This window comes from Rhinichthys klamathensis, unplaced genomic scaffold (genome assembly GCF_029890125.1).
Source record: "Rhinichthys klamathensis goyatoka isolate OS25496 unplaced genomic scaffold, OSU_Roscu_1.1 h1tg000027l_1, whole genome shotgun sequence".
Lineage (NCBI taxonomy): Eukaryota > Metazoa > Chordata > Actinopteri > Cypriniformes > Leuciscidae > Rhinichthys > Rhinichthys klamathensis.
In genome coordinates this window covers 237501-258002 of record NW_026606577.1, presented here as the reverse complement: position 1 = coordinate 258002, position 20502 = coordinate 237501, and the positions used below count along the sequence as shown (strand labels likewise).

The 20502-nt window shown below is 38.8% G+C and overlaps 2 protein-coding genes across 4 annotated transcripts in view; one reads left to right on the top strand and one right to left on the bottom strand.

Annotated features, from left to right (window-relative positions):
* The first annotated feature begins 914 nt into the window (after positions 1 to 914).
* Positions 915 to 20502, top strand: part of fgfr1b (fibroblast growth factor receptor 1b) — a 21158-nt gene continuing 1570 nt past the window's right edge. The window contains exons 1-17 of one of the 3 annotated variants that reach the window (XM_056243312.1): positions 915 to 1361; positions 6175 to 6371; positions 11790 to 11876; positions 11960 to 12132; positions 12805 to 12928; positions 13022 to 13212; positions 13352 to 13493; positions 16159 to 16352; positions 16453 to 16598; positions 16709 to 16830; positions 17725 to 17835; positions 17927 to 18117; positions 18245 to 18367; positions 18454 to 18524; positions 18637 to 18774; positions 20085 to 20190; positions 20414 to 20502. The exon at positions 20414 to 20502 is cut by the window's right edge and continues 1570 nt beyond it. In XM_056243312.1, coding sequence (XP_056099287.1) covers positions 6227 to 6371; positions 11790 to 11876; positions 11960 to 12132; positions 12805 to 12928; positions 13022 to 13212; positions 13352 to 13493; positions 16159 to 16352; positions 16453 to 16598; positions 16709 to 16830; positions 17725 to 17835; positions 17927 to 18117; positions 18245 to 18367; positions 18454 to 18524; positions 18637 to 18774; positions 20085 to 20190; positions 20414 to 20502 — 2153 coding nt within the window. In that variant the 5' untranslated portion in view covers positions 915 to 1361; positions 6175 to 6226. Of the gene's footprint in view, positions 1362 to 6174; positions 6372 to 10926; positions 10946 to 11789; positions 11877 to 11959; positions 12133 to 12804; positions 12929 to 13021; positions 13213 to 13351; positions 13494 to 13898; positions 14044 to 16158; positions 16353 to 16452; positions 16599 to 16708; positions 16831 to 17724; positions 17836 to 17926; positions 18118 to 18244; positions 18368 to 18453; positions 18525 to 18636; positions 18775 to 20084; positions 20191 to 20413 lie in introns of those variants that run through there. The other 2 variants (XM_056243306.1, XM_056243319.1) reach the window with 2 other exon arrangements.
* Positions 6532 to 20502, bottom strand: part of wdr45 (WD repeat domain 45) — a 91251-nt gene continuing 77280 nt past the window's right edge. The window contains exon 12 of the mRNA XM_056243371.1: positions 6532 to 6542. The gene's annotated coding sequence lies outside the window, so the exon portion shown is untranslated. The remainder of the gene's footprint in view (positions 6543 to 20502) is intronic.

The following is a 20502-nucleotide window of genomic DNA, read 5'->3' as shown; positions in this document are numbered from 1 at the left end:
CTTTGTGATCAGAAATTTTGTGTGACCAAATCTTAAATTCAAAAGACACACTAATGTTTAGTAAAAATTAAGGTATTTAAGTTTTTACATTTTCAGACAAAAAATGTAAGAGGTTCTTACTTGTGCAAACTTTACCACCATAATGCTGAGAGGCAAAACACAAACACACACAAAAAGGAATCTAGATGACCAAGGAATCTAGATGGAAATCATTTTCACGTTAGTAAAAATGTAAGTGATTCTTTTCCTTTGGCCGATATATATTTTACATAACTGTTGCTTAGACAGTAGCCTTGAATTCAAGAAATAATGTATCAATGTCCATTATCAAATTATGGACTTCACGGGACACTGATGAATACAGTTGACTGGGTAATTATTGACTTTAACAGTAAATGGAGTCTTTATTTGTTTTCGCAGTTCATATTTTCAGCCCTATCTGACGTTAAGTGCTGCTGTTGACTGTGTTTAACTGCTCCAAAGAATCCAATTAGGAGCTGAGACTTATTCAATGACCAACTCATTGTCTATCTATCTATCTATCTATCTATCTATCTATCTATCTATCTATCTATCTATCTATCTATCTATCTATCTATCTATCTATCTATCTATCTATCTATCTATCTATCTATCTATCTATCTATCTATCTATCTGTCTATCTGTCTGTCTGTCTATCTATCTATCTATCTATCTATCTATCTATCTATCTATCTATCTATCTATCTATCTATCTATCTATCTATCTATCTATCTATCTATCTATCTATCTATCTATCTATCTATAGCAGCAGTATCTGCATTGAGTTTCAGAGGTGAATGGGGGGGATGTGGGGGGATGTGGGGGGGTGGATAAAGGGGCAGTGGAATTCTTGAATCCTCAAATCCTGGAAGTGGGAGGTACAAAGAAAAAAAAACTCCTTCATATTCCTTTCGAGGGGAAGAAACGCTGCTGTGAGCGACAGAGAAAGCGCAAGACAAACACGAACATTTGCAGCAGTTTACTTCGGTTTTGACTCTTTGAATTTTCGTATTCCGCGAGACACTCGTGCGAGTTTATGAATGACAAATTCCCAAACAGCAAAGACGTGGAAGTTGTCTCACGGTTCATCTACGCACCTGGACCAAAACCTTGTGTTTGCTTCAGCTAGTTTAAACGTGACTTTTCCCCCCTCGCTACTTTTGCAGAAACAGACGCGTTGCACGAGAGAAATCTGGCTGGGTGGCTTGTTTTGATTCACTTCAGCGTGGGGCATTTTCTTCGGAGATCGCTTGTTGTGGAGTAATGCTTTACAAACCAAAATAACTCCAAGAAGAAGTCCACTTCAACACAACCCAGTGTTCAGAATAACATCCAGAGGTGAGTGTTTTTAACTTTGGGAAGAACAGAACCTCAACATCTTGCGTGTAGGTCTGATGCTGTTAGCCTAATGTTAATTTGTATTGATGTATATGAAAGAGAACATGGTTTACAAGCCCTAGCAATAGAAAAAGGGCTACAGAAAAACATATTTTAAAGAAACTTTTTTTTTTTTTTTGCAAATACGTGTTTTGCTAATTTTATATAGAGGGGTTTATACAGAAGTATTCTTATAGCCTTTATATTTATATAGTAAGTAACCTCATATACATTACATAGCCTATGTATAGTTGTATTTTTTTTAAGTAAATCATTCTCATTTCCATTGTATTTGCACATTCATGAAGAGACAAACCTTGAATAGGTGCTCACAGCAGGAGTAGAATAAGAATGCTACATTGTGTTCCCTGAATTTGCATATCAATGAATATGAAAAGTGACCTATTTTGAGCTGTAAAACCCTAGGTGGCATTGTCTGTCCAGTGTTTGTTATGGATGTATTGTGTTCCTTGAGGAAACAAACCTTTCCAGGGTGATCTGTTTCTGTGTTAATGATAAATCAGGGGGTTTTGTCACAACTGAGCTGATGTCCCCTTGCTAACTCCTGTTGTTGACTTGAGGGGGTAAGATACATTCATTGATTCAGTCAAAACATTTTAGTCAAGAACCCATTAATATTGAGTCAGTCCCATATGTTATGCTAGTTTACCTTTAGAGCCACTTTCTGATCAAGAGTGAATCATTGAATTGGTTCTCTAACATGTGTCAGCATCTCTGAGGATGACTACTTTGTTTCACAAGCATTAATTTCAGAGATGATTCATAAATTAAACTGATATTTTCAAAACCACAACCCCCCCTCCCCTTGGAGCCCATCTTGACTTATTGAGGCACTCGTGCTGAGTTACAGCCGAATCTCACAGTCGACTGTGTCAACTGGAGTCCATCCAAATTGAATGTGTAATATTGGATGCGCTGAAAGACAAGCTGCATCCATGCACCTGGTCAGAAGGCTTCTGAATCACCCGCTGTGACTGGTTTCCTCGTGGTAATCTTCTCAATATCACTTTCAGCATAACTGGATATTCACTGCATGCAGCTGAAGCTTTATATTCAGAGTTTTAGATATCCCATGATTCCCTCACATTAGTGTTATGAAACTTCACTGCAGAGCACACTAATGTTATTTTAATTTTGGGGGGAGTTTTTGGTTTGCATCAGGCAACGGAGGTGTGGATAGGAAGGGAAATGGAAAAAAATATTCACTTGGATTTCCTTCCCTAATCTATACAATTACAGGTGTAAAGCCTGATAACTACCCAGGCGGTCGAGAGCAGGGGGTTGCTCCGGGTTGGTGGGGTCCTGGGGTGGATTGCATGACTATCTCCCAAAACAAACACAGAGTCGAGGAATGTCATGCATGGATGCAGCAGCATAGTAATTAAGGGACCGGGCTGGACTCTCAGGGGGGTAGGGAACAGAGCAAACCCCAACCTTTAATTATCACAATGGGCTTTTCAAATGCTTCTCCTGCATTACTGTGGAAAGCTCTGAAAGGACTGCTGGTTTCAATGCTGTTTTCCACTTTTGATAGTTTTAGTAGAAAATAAGTTTCTTCATTTGCGTTTATCCATTTAGAAGATACTTTCATCGAAAAGCAGCTTCCATAAGAGAATAGTACAAGTATCAAGTCAATAATTTACTCCAATGGTATTTTGGGCAAAATATGAAATTAATTAAAACTATTTATCTTTTTAGTGTATTTATTATTTTTTTTTATAATTTTATTATCTGTTTTATTTGCAGTGTATACATTTAACATTTCAATTTATTTGCTAATCTGTAATGTGCATGCATTAGTTTTATAAGTATGGAAGCTTCTTTTTTCTTGCAATTGCATGTTATAAAGTCAGAAAAATGAAGCTTCCATTCATATTTGACTTTTTTTTTCCCTCAGAATTGTGAGATATAAACTCGCAATTGCACTTATAAACTGGCAAATCTGACGTTTTTCTCGCAATTTAGTTTATATGCCCCAATTCTGACTTTCTACCAATTGGAAGTTTACATATAAACTCAGAATTGTGATATAAACTTGTAATTCTGAGAAAAAAAGTTAGAATTGTGAAAAACTCACAATTGCAAGAAAAAAATGTCAGAATTGTAAGATAGTCACAATGACCTTTTTTTTATTTGTTACGTGGCAAGTTTCCATACATTAGAGAGTAGTAGGGCTAATTCTTTCTTTTTTTTCTGGTGGTAAAATTGGAAATGGCTTGTTTCCTGTACATCAAGTATGAAAAAGCACAAGCAATGAAGCGTGATTGCAAAATCCTTCAGACTGCTGGTAGAACTAACGTGTTAGCTATTATCCCTCTAGAACTTCACACATTTTTTAATATGGTTTCGTGACTGTTGTTGCAAAACACTTTTATAGCTTATCCAATAACATTTCTTTGAATCTCGCCAGCGTGCCGCAGTTTCATCTGTGAAAAGTACCACAAAAAACTCCACATTCTCATCAGTTTAAGAGATTCTTAAATTTGACTACTTTGACATGGTTATGAACAGCGCCTGTGAGGTAAATGAACTGCGTTTATGGCCTTATCATAAACCTGCTGCACACTAGCATTTAGGATTTTTTGTTCAGGGTCGCCACCCACCGTAGAGCGACAATCTCTTTAGGTAGCCAAGAGGTCGCACTTTAGCTGAATTACTTTGGCATGAAGTCTGTACGACAGCTCTCAGTAATGGACGAACATCCCTCGTTTATCATTCTAATTAGGTGATCACAATTAACACAATGGGATGTTGCTGTACTCCAGATGAAAACGGATCACGGTCGAGTATTTTAAACGCACTTGCGCAAGACTGAGCCATGCAACGAAGGTGCTAATGCCGCTGTTGTGCCTAATTTCTACGCCCTGCCAAATTATTACCCCCCTCGTTGAAGTCAGTACCTGATTGCCTAAACCAAACCCCGCCCCTAATCTTACCCCCTCCCCCACAACTAATCCTAAACCTACCAATGCTAGCGGGGTAATAATAATTTGGCGGGGGTGGAAATTCGCCACAACACCGCCACGCTGCAAATCTATCAGTTGAAACAACTTTGTCTTGTTTGCATTCACTAATACTCTAATTCCCCACACTCTTATAGTAATGAGAGCAGAACATATGGCACCAAGTTGTTTTGTATCAGATTGTGGGTAGAGTTGAAGGTGCGAGAGCAAATGGTTTGCAGTGCGATTATTGGAGGAGGGGGATACAAAAACAACCGCCAGATTACGGGTCTTTTGTTGGGAAACGTTTGGCAGGGATGGAGGCGTGACTGGGATCCCAAGGAAAGCCAAGTGTCAAGTGGCCAGTCTTAGGGGGGCATAGCATTAACAGATGTGTTTCACACCACCGGGATGGCCTCTCTACACCTTCTCAGGGGGGCAGCTGCTGTCGGGTGAGGGGTCTAGGGGTTTGGGGCCTCTGTTGTCTTCATACTTGTGCGGGAAAACCATGTTTAAATTAGTTTTGGATTTGTGATGTTTTCTTGTCTCAAAGTTACAGTCTACGTAGGCTTTTCCTTAAAGCTAAATTCACATTTTATGTCAAAGGATGCTTATTGCATTGAAATATGGATAATTGTTTTTAATTATTTATCTGCTGGTGTGGTCAATTGATGCATAAACAGTTGTCAATGCTAATCAAACTTAATATTTAATAGCAATGAAGGAGCCTTAGAAGTCAAATTAATGACTGCCAGATGGACTTTATGGCCAGGTGACGTATTATTTCAGTAAATGAGAGGGGTCTGGTCTTTGTAAGCAGAGCGTGAGTGTAGCTGGCTAATGTTTTGTGGCTCTTTGATATAGTTATAAGTGGAAATTTACAATAGTGTTCAAAAGTTTGGGGTTGATAAGATTTTTTTAATGTTTTTGAAAGAAGTCTCTTATGCTTACAAAGACTGCATTATTTAGTCCTTCTGGATGGTTCCTACTTAAGAGTTGGGAAATCATAATTGTGATGTGATGTGTGTTCAAGTGATTTTGGTCTGAATAAAATGGATCTATACACAAAATTAAGAGTAATGCCTGCATATTAGATATTTATGTATGTATTTGATCGTTCTCGTGCTACAGTGAATTATGGGACATGAAGTTTTATTGTGCAAGACTGTTGCCACAGTCTGCTAGATGAATAGTATTTTCTAGTGAACTTTGTAGCTATTTTAATGATGCACAAAAGTCATACAAACTTAAATAAGCAGTCAGCCTTTACCATTACTTTTTTGACTAATACAAATTTGATTGCTACGCTTATTTAATGAACATGTCCCCAAAATTAAAGTTTCTCAGTGGCATTTACATTGTGTTGGTGTACATATGCACTCAACTCCTAAAGATCATTCCAACTTTCCAAATCTAATCATATCTAGGGACCTGAATAAGAGACTTCGGGGCGGGCCGGTACACTCTTAAAAATAAAGGTTCCAAAAGAGAAGAGCCATTTTGGGTTCCTTGAACCTTTCAGTGAACAGTTCTTAAGAGAACTGTTCTTTCATAGAACCCCTTTTCCACTGTAAAGAACCTTTAGTGCAGTGGAAAGGTTCCATGGACGTTAAAGGTCTTTCATGGAGTCATAGATGCCAATAAAGAACCTTTATTTTTAACCAACCAGAGCTCTCCAGCACCCTAGCATAGGAATTTAAAATAAAAAGCCAGATCATTCCTATGAAAAGTTAGTTTTTTCCCTTATTTGCATTCATGCATACCATATTAGACTATTTCCTGTACACATTCTCTTTCACTTTTTTTGGCAGGTAGCTCTATGCTGCTGGTGTTGATGGCCCAGCGCTGCCCACAGCTGTGTGAATGAGCTGTTTCATCCCACCCTCTTCGTCCAGCTGCCGTGGCATGACTTCTCTCAGGATGATGAAGTCATGGCATTTGCTTCTCCTGTGGGTTGTTCTAGCTCACCTCCCCTTGGCCCACTCCCGTCCCGCAGTAACCGAACAAGGTAAGTTTTCCCTTTTCTAGTGTTCACTTCCAGGATATGCTTAATCGAAGGTGGCGCAAAATCGAACAAATGGATGAAAGCAGCATATCTTTTACTTGTGTGATTTAAGGATGAACACACATTTATGAATCATCTCTTACAATAGGCTCCACCTCATGGAGCAGCAGAGTTCTGGTCACGGCTCTGTTTTTTGATGTGGAGTTAACTAGTGGAGCTGGAACTCATTAGGGTCTGGTGTGCTCTAGGACTACAGATGCTTTTCCTTTATGCGTCCATGGAGCTTTAGGGTCTTTCACTCTTTCTTGAAACCTTAGAGGTTCAGATGGATCATGGTAGAATGCACAGCATTGCAAAGAATCCTTAACTTGCTAAAAGCTTTTTACATTTATACTGTCATCTAAGGCCCTGTTTACACTTGGTATTAAGATGCAGTTTACACCTGGTGTTTTAATCTCTCTTTTGTCCACTTCCAACCACTTCTGTCCTGATTTCTTTGAGTGAAGGTTCTATGGGTGGGTAAATGCATGGGTTTTTTTTTCAGATCTTTCGATTTAATGGATGAAATAAGCTCACACAATTTACATATTAACACGACTGGAGAAAACAGAAAAACATACGGGGAGCATTAGCTTTCACAGCCACAAGACCAGCCGAACACTGTGAGTGTGTGTTAGAAATCAGGAATGTTGAGAGAACATTGTGCTTTGTACGCTTTTCGTCTTCATAACAAACTTGCGTCTCCAGCCGACAAAGTTTAAATCATGTTTAATCATAATGGTTACGCATTAAGTCAGTTGGCAGAGAGTAGGCGTCTTTTGCAGCTGTTCGCATGTATTTGACCACATGAGCGTTTACACTACGAAAGAAATCCGGTTGAATGCGTTTTCGACTACCTCTGGAATTGGTCGAAAGTGGACAAGCTAAAAACATTTTAGACCCCATTTACACCTGTGTTTAGCGTCACACACTTGTGATCCAATCGACCAAAACGCATATTAATAGTAAATTTAATTATGTAAATTAAATTTTTAAAAATTAAAAAAATTTAATTAATTAAATATTAAATTTAACCAATGCTCGCTTAAAGTTAATCGAATGAATCAAACAATTTATTAACATTGTTAAATGTTATTTTTAGCCAATTTCAAAATGAATATCCATATTCACACTGTGCTTTATGTTGATGCCTTATTTTTTTAGTATACATTAAAACATTGTTAAATTGTATTATCAGCCATATCATGAAAATTGTCATCAGCATTTCTGTCTGAATTTTAATACGTCAATCATCCCGATAGTTGTGAAATGAAGTGGTTTGATAATTTGCTTTTAACCTTTTAGTGTAAGTAAGGGGAACGGTCAGAATTGTTGATGTGACGGCCTGACACCAACACTTGCACTATAGTCTCAATTGTCTACAACATACTTATTGATGCATTTTTGCATTCAAGTCCACAGTGTCCATCATTCACAGTTGCTTAACACACTAATATGTTGTACTAAGTTGTGGGCCGCAGAGCTCATCTGCATGTGAAAACAGCCATCGCAAATATCCTGTTGCTGCATAAACTCTTGGTCCATTGTTTGTGAGCCTTGATCGAACTGTCTGTTTGCCTTCTTGCCTGAATTGAGTTGTTGTAGTAACTCGGTGCCCAGCAGTATTACTAGCCAGGCAGGAAATCCCAGCAGCAATCCATCCAGACGAGGACTTCCTCTATTGATTCCCAGCCAAGTCCAGAGCTTAGCAGCAATCCTGGCTGATGCGGAGAGACAGGACAGCTATAAGGATTCGAGGATTGTTTTATTGAAGCTTTGCTTCATTAAAAGGGTTGTAATGATCTGAAATTGAACGACTTTTGGGCTTTTAAAGATGTCGTTGGATGAATAATGAGGTGATGACAGATGTTGTCCACTTCAGCCTGTACTGACTGACCAAGACAAATGGGTCAGGCCTCCGCCTTCCTCTGGAAAAAAAACACACATTCTCTTCGGTTCTCCAAGAAGCCAGTTCGGAGCGGTCTAAATCTGAGCACACAGATGTGCGTTGGTACAGCTTGCGATGAAATCATGCTTGTGTTTTTGGGTCTTACAGACTGGGACAAATGACGTAGGGACAAATTATGATTCTTTCTGCTTTGTGGAATTTCTTCCGTAAACAAAATGTGCTTCTAGTTTGACAGTTTCCCCATTCGGCCATATGTGGTGCGCTCCCCCTCCTGTTATCGACTGCTTCCAATTTGACCAGAGGAATGGTTTGAATTCCCGCATGATGAGGACCAAATTTTTATTCTCATGTGCAAAAAGCCCCTTTAAGGTGAAGCTTGTGCAATAGCTTTGTAAGATATTCTTACTTAACATTCACTACATTAGCCTTTTTAAAAGGCTATTGTGATTGCCTCGTTTTTAAACCCCAAAAATGGGTCTGTTCTTAAATGGTTGTGATCAGAGGGGAAAAATAACAATATTAGTAAATAAAAATCACACATGGAAACTAAAACAGTACTACCCAGACTACAAGTTCACTTGATGAAACCATTGAAATTCAAGAGTAATTTGAAAACGACACTCTCAGTCATATAGTCATTTGGCCTATAAATGTTCATTCATGGTTACATTGATATTTTTATGGATTTTTTTTGTTGCCACTTGAAGCAAAACCAGTAAGACTATGAAGTATTTACGAAGGGTAGACTCTTAAAAATAATTTTGCTGGATTAATTGCAACAATAGTAACAGCCAGACGTTTAGACATCAAAAGGCATGCTGGGAGTTGTCAACCCTTTTTAACTGGAGTTATATGTGCTGTTTTTCTTGTAAATGTGAGGTTTAAGGTGTGTGTCCTGTTTCTGCTCTAGTAAGTGATTGGAATGATTGAAAATAAAGTGAATGGAAGTATATACGATAAGACATCAGTCCTCATTTCAAGTCCAGCATCTCCCCCAGCCTCTACTTTCCTGCTCGGCATGCTTTTTGTTGTTGTTAAATTGGGCTGAAACGAAAGTTGATCCCACCCCCCTCTCGTCCCGTTTCCTTGCTGGGATTAAGGGGCCTGTGATCCAGGAAATACCTCCAGTTGGCTCAAGTGAGATCTCCATGACAACTAGCCGAGGAACCTGCTGTTACAGGCTCTTCTCTGTCTCTCCAAACTGACTCTCTTTCCCCCTTCCATCTCTTACGGATCCGCTCGCATTGTCAAGAAACATTGTGGAGGACAAAAGGGAAGGATTAGTTTGTTTGACAATTAAGGTGACTTAAGGTTAGTGGGGGGTCTCTTTGAATGGGAACTGCCGTATGCTCTGGCGTCAGGGTTTTTGTTTTTGGCTTTTGTTTGTATGCACTGAAATTCAGTCTTAGTAAGTGTAGTGGGTCACAGGAGGTTAATCTTTAAACTGTTTCATTTTTAACCTCCAGAACTTCCCACTCTTTTGTAGAGGAAGTGCATTTCTAAAGTGCATTTATTGTATTGTTTTTGATTCAAAGTGTTTGAGCAGAGTGCAATATTGAATTCATGGGTGAATCTCATGATAAAGACCCTGGGCCCCATTGCACATAAAAAAATAAAATAAAAAAAAGTTTAATATTTTATGATAATTATATTACGATTAATTATATAAGTTTATTTAAGAAAATAATATTTAAGACTATTTGGATATTTTGTATTGCCAGTTTTTTTCTTGGGAAAATGTGCTTAATTTTCATATAAAAATATTCTCTTAATTTTCAGATATTTAACTTTTTTGTAAAACTGTCATTAGTTTTAATGAATTTTTTTAATGATTATCTTTTATTTTTATTATAAAACAGCATGATTAAATGCAGAACAACAAATACTTTCTTTACTTTGTATTCTTATTGTAAATCATGATATCAGTCAAAAGAAAGATATTGTTATTTTGGCATAACTGGAATTTGCTTAATTGAAATGTGCTAAATAGTCATGAAAATGTCATAATGCAAAAAAACCCAAAAAAAAAACCTTAATGCTTAATTTCCTTTACCCAAAATATAATAATTATTTTCTTTTACTTTTAGGTTAAAATATTCCCCAGATGTGGTCTTGATTTGTTATTTCCGGATATCTGACTTGCATAACTTTTTCATCTTTTTTGACTTTGTGGCATCAGTTTTCATATACTGAGTTTTCTTTAAACTAATTAGTTTTTTTGGTGTTTTGTTTTTTAAAGCATTTCTTAGAAGTTTTCTTTCTCCATAGTGCTTTACAAACTCATGCCTCTTTTTGTTAGTCATGGCCCTTATTTAAGTTTAGTGGTTCTTCAGTTTCCTTTGGACCAGCGTTGTCTCTGAGTCTTGTCTCACACTTTGTTTTGAAATACCGATTTTGCTCCAGTTCCCCCTTTGCCAAACATTCCATGCTGGTCTTCTGTTCCACCACTAGTCCGAACAGAGGTGAAAATGGAGCTGTACACATTGTTCCCCGGGGAGCGTTTGGTGCTGCAGTGTTTGACTCAAGACGAGACCCCAATTGTAGGCCTAGGGGTCATCTGGACAAGAGACCACGCTGCATTGCTGAATGGAGACCACATGTGGGTGAATAGGGGCCAGCTGGAGATCGGGTCAGTAAAGCCGACAGACTCTGGGCTTTACTCCTGCACTGTCCAGAGCTTTCTGGGCAACCACTCTGCCTATTTCATCGTTAATGTGACAGGTACGTCTTGTAGGAGCTTAGAGAGGATGAGCTTTTTTTTATATCGAAGAAACAATTTTCTCTGCAAATTGCACCTTTTGTTCTTTTTTTTTGGGTATGGCTGATGGTGTATTTTTTTAAAACCCCTGACTTGTCCCTCACCGTTTGTGCTATGGACATGAATGATATCTCAAATGATGTGGCTTGTAGAAGAAAGTAGTTCTGTTACTTTTCTAAGCAAATGAACAAGAAAACAAGTGACATGTCACTTTCATTTAATTTGCTTTTTGAGGTCGTATTGTTGTCATAGATGAGCAACTGAGGCTTTGTGAGGTCTTTTCTCCCTGTTCGGCTGTGGAGACAGCTCCCTAGAGTGAGTGAGTGTGTGTGTGTGTCCGTGTTTGCGTCTGTGTGATTCAAATGTGTGCATGGATCTGGAGCGGAGCCTGCAGTGACTCATGCTCTCTCACTGTCCGGCGCTCTGTGAAGGGCGGATGCGTTTATTCCGTTCACTAACCTGATCAAGCACGACTACAAAATGTGGGACAGTATTGTGAATAAAAATGAAAAGCATTGCAAACCTCTCCTTTCTTAATCTGCTGCTATTCTCTGCTCCCTGGCCAGGATTCTAGTAGAGAGACAGACAAATAAATCTGTGTTTTGTTGAATTTGTGACGTCTGAAATTGCTCATGGTGAAATAGCTTCATTCTGACCTTTATGAACGGCTGTATGAATTTATTCTCTGATACACATTCTGTCGACTTTGTCACAGGTCACGCAGTAGCGTCTTCCGAGGATGAGGACGACGATGAGTCATCGTCAGAAGAGAACAAGCCGTCAAGTAGCCAGGAGCTCTTACGTAAGCATGCACTCTCTTTTTCAGGAAGACAATCAAATTATGAAATGTTTGTTGTTTTGTTAAATACCATATTTTCTCTTTAGCAATGGCACCTCACTGGGCTCAGCCTGAAAAGATGGAAAAAAAGCTTCATGCCGTTCCGGCCAGCAGAACGGTGAAATTCCGATGTCAGGCCGAGGGAAACCCAACTCCGAAACTACGCTGGCTCAAGAATGGAAAAGAGTTCAAAAGAGACCAGCGCATCGGGGGCTACAAGGTACGTTTGCACACGAGAAGACTTCAGTAGCTGACTTCTGTTGTGATATCACTGTTATGTAGGACATACAACCCTCATTTACTCTGCACCTGAGCCGAGAGAAGGAAAGCTGAAACCTCAGCTCACAATAGGCCAAAATCACAGCCTGAATCTCGACACCCTGAACCCGACACCTGAATACACACACCCTGATTTAAACGTGCAGGCAACATGAGAGGTCTGGTTACGAGTAGATAGCCGCAGTGATAATTAGGGCTTTGTGATATACTGAATATGCACAAAATATTTGATTATCTTGCTGCCAATTTCGAGATTCAAGATTGTTACATCAGCCATTTCCAACTAAGTATACAGAAATTAAGTGTGAAATTATTCTTCATGCTCCCTCCCAACCATTCTTTCACAATTTGAGCCTGATGAATCTTGACATTGTCATCCTGGAATATTGCCATGATGTGTCTTCCTACATTGTTTAAGAAATGAAAAGCTACACGCTCCATCAATAGGGTTAGAAGAACTGTTGCGAAACAAAAATGCAATTATTCAATCATTGACTCTCAAGCATTTTCCAATTTAATCCAAACGGTGACTTTCTTTTGTCTGGGCTGTGTATATATTCAATATAAACATTTTATGAATCTATTTTAAATATTTCTTTTTTTCCATTCTCAGCTGCGGGAACACATGTGGACCATAATCATGGAGTCTGTGGTGCCCTCAGACAAGGGCAACTACACATGCCTGGTGGAGAATGAATACGGAAGCATCAATCACACCTATCAGCTGGATGTAGTGGGTCAGTCACGTCTCAGTCTCGACCAGTGGCAGTCCAAGAATATATATTGCAATTAAATTCAAGCCTTAAAAAAAACCCTTGTGTATATTGCAGAGCGATCACCTCACAGGCCCATCCTGTATGCTGGTCTCCCTGCAAACCGAACGGCTGTGGTTGGCAGTGACGTCGAGTTTGTATGCAAGGTTTTCAGCGATCCCCAGCCTCACATCCAGTGGCTCAAACACATATTGGTGAACGGAAGTCAACTGGGACCTGATGGACTCCCTTACGTACGCGTCCTAAAGGTAAAAGTTTTACAATGAAATGCAGCCAATTTGCTTAAGACCGAGTTGTATGCCGAGGTTTCGTATAAGTGATCCACACATATTAGGATGTGGTGGTTTGGGACTGGATGTCATGAATTTGGTCTCTTGTTGTCTCCAGCACTCGGGGGTCAATAGCTCGGACACCCAGGTGCTGACACTCTACAATATCACAGAAGAAGAGGGCGGCGAGTATATATGCAAAGTGTCCAATTATATAGGAGAAGCCAATCAGTCAGCCTGGTTAACTGTCCTTAGACAAGGTAACTTGATCACAGGCTAGTCTGAAATGATCTCTGTAGAGGTTTTTGCTTTGGGTTTCTCTCATGCTTTGGGTTTTCCTATTCAATAATGCCATGGAAACTTCCAGTTGACCCAAACAATGGCAATAATTCCTTCGCTATGGATTGGGTCTTACTGGAGAGACTCTCCATGTGGCTTGCCTGATGTAGGTGGAGGTAGACTGGTGGTGATGGTGCTGGGCAGTGATATTTGGTCTCTCTACAGGTGATGGAAAGGTTTCAGGTGGCTTTCTGAGCTTTGGGAGCGTCTAACTGGTTTTTAAAACAACCAAAAACAACAACTCCCTAAGCTCAATGTGGTCCCGCTTCCTCCTCCTTTCCCCTCACGTCTTGGGCCTCGGGTCTGCTTTTCTCGTTCTCTTCCAGACGGCTGGCCTCAACACCACCGACAAGGAGATGGAGGTGCTCCAGTTGAGGAATGTGTCCTTTGAGGATGCTGGGGTGTATACTTGCTTGGCGGGCAATTCTATCGGGATCTCCCATCATTCAGCATGGTTGACCGTTGTCAAAGGTATCCGGCGACTCTTTCCTGTCCTCTCAAGACCTTTCCTTCTCGTCCATCACTCCCAACAGTGCCCATTTGTTTGTGTCAATTGCCAGTTTCAGGTGAACCACATTTAAGTCAAAGAGCATTTACTCAGCTGTCACTTTAGCCGGTGTATCTTTTGCACCATTTACAAAGGGCGAGGTGTTTTATGGGAACGTGTGTGGCCGTCCACAGGTGCAAAACCACCCATGCGTGGCACCAGCATGACGAGTAGACCAAACATTTGGATTTTAGTGACATCTTCCCCTATAGAAGTATTATCTTACTAAGGTTCCCTCAGTAGGTTTTACTTCCCATTGACCTGGCAAATGACACCAGTTATGGCACTGTTTCACCTCTTCTTCTTTTCTTCCTCTAAATTCCTCGTTTTCTCACTCTGTCCTGCTATCTTTGTTGTTTTAATGAGCGGCTAGTGCACACCAAGTCATCTTTACTCCGATTAAATCAGTTATGTTCATTCTGAGAGTAAGCAGACTATGATATGAGAATATCTAGCAAGCTATCTTGGTGTTCTAAGGCAGCATCCTAACTGTGATTGACCTCATAAGTAGCATATTTGGAAAACTCAGTATAGGCTATGACTTCTTGCGCCCCACAAATTTGCAATTACTTTGCAATAACTTCCACTAGAAATTGCAATTTTAGAGCTTGAGATGACAAAAAAAGTATATTCATTATAAAATTCTTATGCAGTTTTATAAATTAAAGCCCAAGACTTTTTTTAATTTACAGACTTTTCCAGGTCTAGTAATCACACTTTTAAAATTAGGCTATGTATCAAGACCGTGGGAACCCTGGATCTTCGAAAGGAATAAAAGTTTTTGAGGGGGTAAATTAAAATAAGAAATATCTTTTATTTTAGTTGTTGCTTGGGCTTATTTGAATGCTTTTTATGTCTTATTTTAATAATTTTAAGTCATCTTGAGGACCCCTTTGGAAGTTTGCTGAGGGCCACCGGTTGAGAACCTCTGCTCTAATAGGCATTCAAATAAATAGCACATGAAAAATATTGGCTAAAATAGTCAATTGAACTATTTTTATTCATACTTTTTTAGTACTACTGATTGAAATAATATCAACATATTTATAACATTTTCCTCAACTTGTGCACCATCTGGGATTATTTATTTTTACCAAGCTAGTCGCAATGCATAATGGGATTGCCTTCTTTGGAAAGAATGCATGTGATGCTGCCTTAGAATTCGTCAAAAATGAGTTATCTTATAAGGCAGCATAATCTTTTAACCACCATTGTGTGTGGAGCATGATTATGATGCCTTAAAATGCCATATGGGTAACAGTATAATTTTGGAACAGCTTTATCATTTTATTGACTATAATCGGAGTTAATTGTGACTAGGTGTGCGTTATCACTGCATCATTAAAATATAGGAAGTTGTTAATGATCAAGCAACACAAAAAATTGGTTCCTTATCTTCTGGAGACTTTGTTTTATTTCAACCATTGCATAATATTGCAGAAGAGCTCAAATCTATATATACGATGCTTTAATTTAATAACAACCCATCAGGTGTGGTTGTGTCTCTTTGGCCTCCCAGGACAATTTGGCCAGGATGTTTCCATTTCATACTTGTGCATGGGACGACTGCAGCCCCATGCCGGTGGAGAATGTGGGGCGAAATACTACTCCACAAAGGAGCCATTATGTGGCAACAAAGGGAGCTTGTGCTCTCTTCTCGGTGCCAATAGTGTCAAATGCACTGGTTGAAATAAAACAGAGCTCGGTGTGTGTGTGTGTATGTGTGGATACGTGTGCGTGTGTGCCTGTCACCAGCATCTACCAGTGTGTGTCAGTCCAAAGCACTGTTTAATGCTGTAGACACAGTAACCGAGGTGTTTTTGATGTCAGTTGAAACTGTATAAGTGGATTCAACCTTATTAATGTTGTTTTCTATGCCAACCATCACTATTATATATATATTTTTTTTTTACTTTTTCAGAAAAATATTTCTTAATAGCAACAGCCCGATAAATATTTAAAACCCCATAGCTCATTCTTCAGAAGAGGTATAAATCTAGTTTTGGTTACTGACCATAGCGTTGTGTTTGCCCCATAAGCACCCATCGCTCCCTCTGCAGTTCCCAGTCAGTCCTACCTGGAGGTGTTGATCTACTGCGTGGGATTCTTCCTCATCTTCCTCATGGTAGGAATCGCCACCATCGTCAAAGTCCGCAGCTCCTCCAAGAAGAGCGACTTCAACAGCCAGCTGGCCGTCCATAAGCTGGCCAAAAGCATTCCTCTCCGCAGACAGGTAACGGATAAGGGCTTTGATGTACTGGTATCTTAAAGAAAGACCCTTGGGTCCATCTTAAGGCCTTTACAAACACCTGTTCTGCTTCCTCCACCTACAGGTGTCGGTGGAATCCAGTTCGTCTCTGAACTCTGGTGTGATGTTGGTCCGACCTTCGCGACTTTCCTCCAGCGGGACCCCCATGCTGTCAGGGGTCTCTGAGTACGAGCTGCCCCAGGACCCGTGCTGGGAGGTGCCCCGAGAGAGGTACGACCACTGCTCATTTGAAAGTTGAACTTCTCTCACTTAATTTTCTGTGTACAAGGGTCAACTTAGAAATCATTTTGAAATTTTGTTCATCTGTATGTTTGTTACAGGCTAGTACTTGGGAAACCTCTGGGAGAGGGCTGCTTTGGTCTGGTGGTGATGGGTGAAGCCATTGGAGTGGACAAGGACAAGCCCAACCGAATAACGAAAGTCGCTGTGAAGATGCTGAAATGTATGTGGTTTTGCAAATTAACAGCCTAAAAGACACCATGAAATGGTTTGATGAAGATTCTAAGGGATCTGACTGATTTTTGATAAAGTTACAAAAAACTCTTACATTTACATTGAAGGAGGGACCAGAATATATTGCTCTGCAAAAAAGTGTTTTGTCGTGTTTTTCTGTAAAAATTCTTAAAACAAGGTAAATTTACTTTGAGCAAAATTGTGTACATTTTCTTTATACTCTTACTTGATTTGAAATATATCTTGAATTAAGTTAATTGTTCATACACCATTGGCAAATAGTTTTTTAATTTCATTTTATATTTTTATTATTTATTTTATGTATCCAGAATAATATTTTTCTAAAATAATCACATTTATTTATTTATTTTAATACTAATAATCATTTTTAATAATATAATACAATATATTCTCTTTATTTTAAGGTTTAAGGCCCATTTATACCAATAACTATAAAAATAACTATTAACATCCAGATCAACAAAGAACATTATTCTGTTTATTATAAGTGCCCTGCAATTTATCATCTGCCGCTTTAAAAGCTCAAGCTCTTTAAAGCAGGAAGGGTTCTGATTGGCTGTCAATGCTTTTATCGTTAATCAGCTGGAAAAAAATCGTTCTGAAAGGGATTTCAACAATATCGTTTTTCTGTGCAGTTATCGTTATAATTGACTTTTCAGACAATCTTTAGAACTATATCTTTATCATTATTAAAGTTATCGTCCTTAGTGTGAGGCCTTTAGTTATTTATTTCCTGGAAAATCAGACAAAAATACTGATTAAGAATATGACTTTTGTGACACATTATTTAATGACACATTATTTATCAGATGTTTACTTGTGTAGAACCAGACCTCATCAACATGTTGCATGTTTTTATTAGCTGACGCCACTGAGAAGGACCTGTCGGACCTCATCTCAGAGATGGAGATGATGAAGATGATTGGAAAACACAAGAACATCATCAACCTGCTCGGAGCTTGTACCCAGGATGGTAAAAGCCCATCTGAGGATTCTTACAGTCATGTGGCATTTGAAGATGCTGGAACATCTGGAAATGTTTGTTTTATATCTCCTTCCTCCAGGCCCTCTTTATGTCATTGTGGAATACGCCTCTAAAGGAAACCTGCGGGAATACCTGCGTGCCCGCCGACCGCTTGGCATGGAGTACTGTTACAATCCTGACCAGGTTTCTATCGAGAGCATGTCTATTAAAGACTTGGTCTCCTGTGCCTACCAGGTGGCCCGTGGCATGGAGTACCTGGCATCCAAAAAGGTATTGTTGTCACATTATTTGTTCTTTTTTTTTAATAAAAAAAACAATAATGCAACGCTTTCGATTCATAATTTCTTCAAAGGGTGGGCTAAAATAAATATTTTGGTCTTTGTGCACTCCTCAACAGTGTATCCATAGAGACTTGGCAGCACGCAATGTACTTGTAACAGAGGATAATGTAATGAAGATAGCAGACTTTGGTCTGGCCCGGGACGTTCATCACATAGATTACTACAAGAAGACTACAAATGTAAGCAGTCAGTTCTTCAAACAGTCATAAAATTATAGTCCAAATATTCAATTTATGACAAGTGAACATCTTTTTTTCTTCTTCAGGGCCGGCTGCCTGTCAAATGGATGGCACCGGAGGCTTTGTTTGACAGGATTTACACGCATCAAAGTGACGTGTAAGATAGTTTATTTGTTTTCCATTCCATCCTCACATCAGTGCTTTCACTTTATAAAAGTTCTGTTTCTTAGTTATGTCTTGGTACTGATGAAGTGCTCTCGGGTTTGTAGGTGGTCTTTTGGGGTCCTTCTGTGGGAGATCTTCACTCTGGGGGGCTCGCCGTATCCCGGAGTCCCTGTGGAAGAGCTCTTCAAGCTACTGCGAGAAGGTCATCGCATGGACAGACCCTCAGCCTGCACTCAGGAGCTGTACGGCCCTTTCACATATTTTAATTAGTGATTAAGGCCGTGTGTCCACCAAAGCATTTTTTTCCCCGAGGCTAGCGATTTTTTTTTTTCCAATTGTTTTCAATGTTTTTTTTTTTTTTTCAAACGGCTGCAGCGTGACAAGGCGCTAAGCCGTCTCTTTAACACTGAACTCAATGTGTTTTTTACCGGTCGCTGAGAGTTGAAGAATGTTCAACTTTGGGTAAAACGCAGTGCTCATCACTGTCACTTTTTACCCAGCCATCCAATCACAGTGGAAGAGGGGCGGGACAAATACCACACCACCACCACCACATCCTGCTTGTACATCAGCAACAAACAGTGGAACAAAATCATTGAAAACAAGAACCAGAGCAAATACTTTATATACTTTACAAATACGACATCATTATATTCACTAGTATAGATACTAGTAACATTTCCGTGGATATTCCGTATCAGAGAACTTGTAGTGTCTTAACTGAAAAAGACCCTGCGTCGCAGAAATGCTCTCTAGCGCCCACAGCTTGGTGTTATCAGAAGAGCGCTGCTGTTTTTAGCTGGCTAAAACGCTTTGGTGGACACGGCCTAAAAGATGCCTCTTAATTTTATTAAATAGAATCTTTAAAAATGGCATTAACAAAAAATGTAACCTTTCGTAGTGACACATTGAGTGAAAAATATTCTATAATTTATTTGTTTGTTTGCTTTTATAATGATAATAATAATTTTCCCACTCTTGGTTACCTTAGTAGAAATTAAAACTTTTATTTTTGAATAAAATGGCTCGTTCAGATATTTTAATTTGCAACAAAAAATGCTTCTGAATTTAATTAAATAAAAACTTTTTAAAACTTGTATTAAAATGTAATTCACAAGACATTTAACTTCCATAATGACACATTATTGAGGGAAATAGGCTGTTTAATTGATTTATTTTAATATTGATTTATTTTAGTAGCATTATTATTATTATTATTATTATTAAAATATATACATAAATGTATTATTATTAAAATAAATAAATATTAAGTGAAACCGATTACTTATTATTATTATTAATAATAAAATAATTTAGTTTTAATTAATTATATGATTATATTTAACATTATTAATATTATTATTTGAATAAAACTATAAATAAATAAATAAAATCTTTCAAAAATGTGGCACACATCATTTTTGTACAAGTTTATATTTTTTTCCAATATTGGTTACTTAGCAGTAATTCAAATATTTTTCTTTAGAATGAAATGCATTAATGCACTGTGCGCAATAAAATCTAATAAGATTTTTTTTTTTTTTCTGTTCAGATACCTGATGATGAAAGACTGCTGGCATGCGGTTCCCACACATAGGCCAACTTTTAAACAGCTGGTAGAAGACCTTGATCGCACCCTGTCCATGATGTCCAATCAGGTAAGGCCAGCACACTGTGTTGGTAGCTACTTTTCAAGTCCGCATCCTACTCAAAATTTATCCTCACAAGTAACTGATTTGAAATGTGCATCATGGGCAACTCTGTTAAGGCTTTGGCTTAAAATTGAAGCATCCTACACGCGCAAACTTGGATGACAATGTTCACTGTTCTCATTCCAGTGCATTATGGGAATTACTTATTAACGTATGTGTTTCCCTTCAGGAGTATCTGGACCTCTGTGTGCCCCTGGAGCCCATGTACTCTCAGGTCATCCTGAATGAACGAAGTTCCACCTGCTCCTCCGAGCCGGA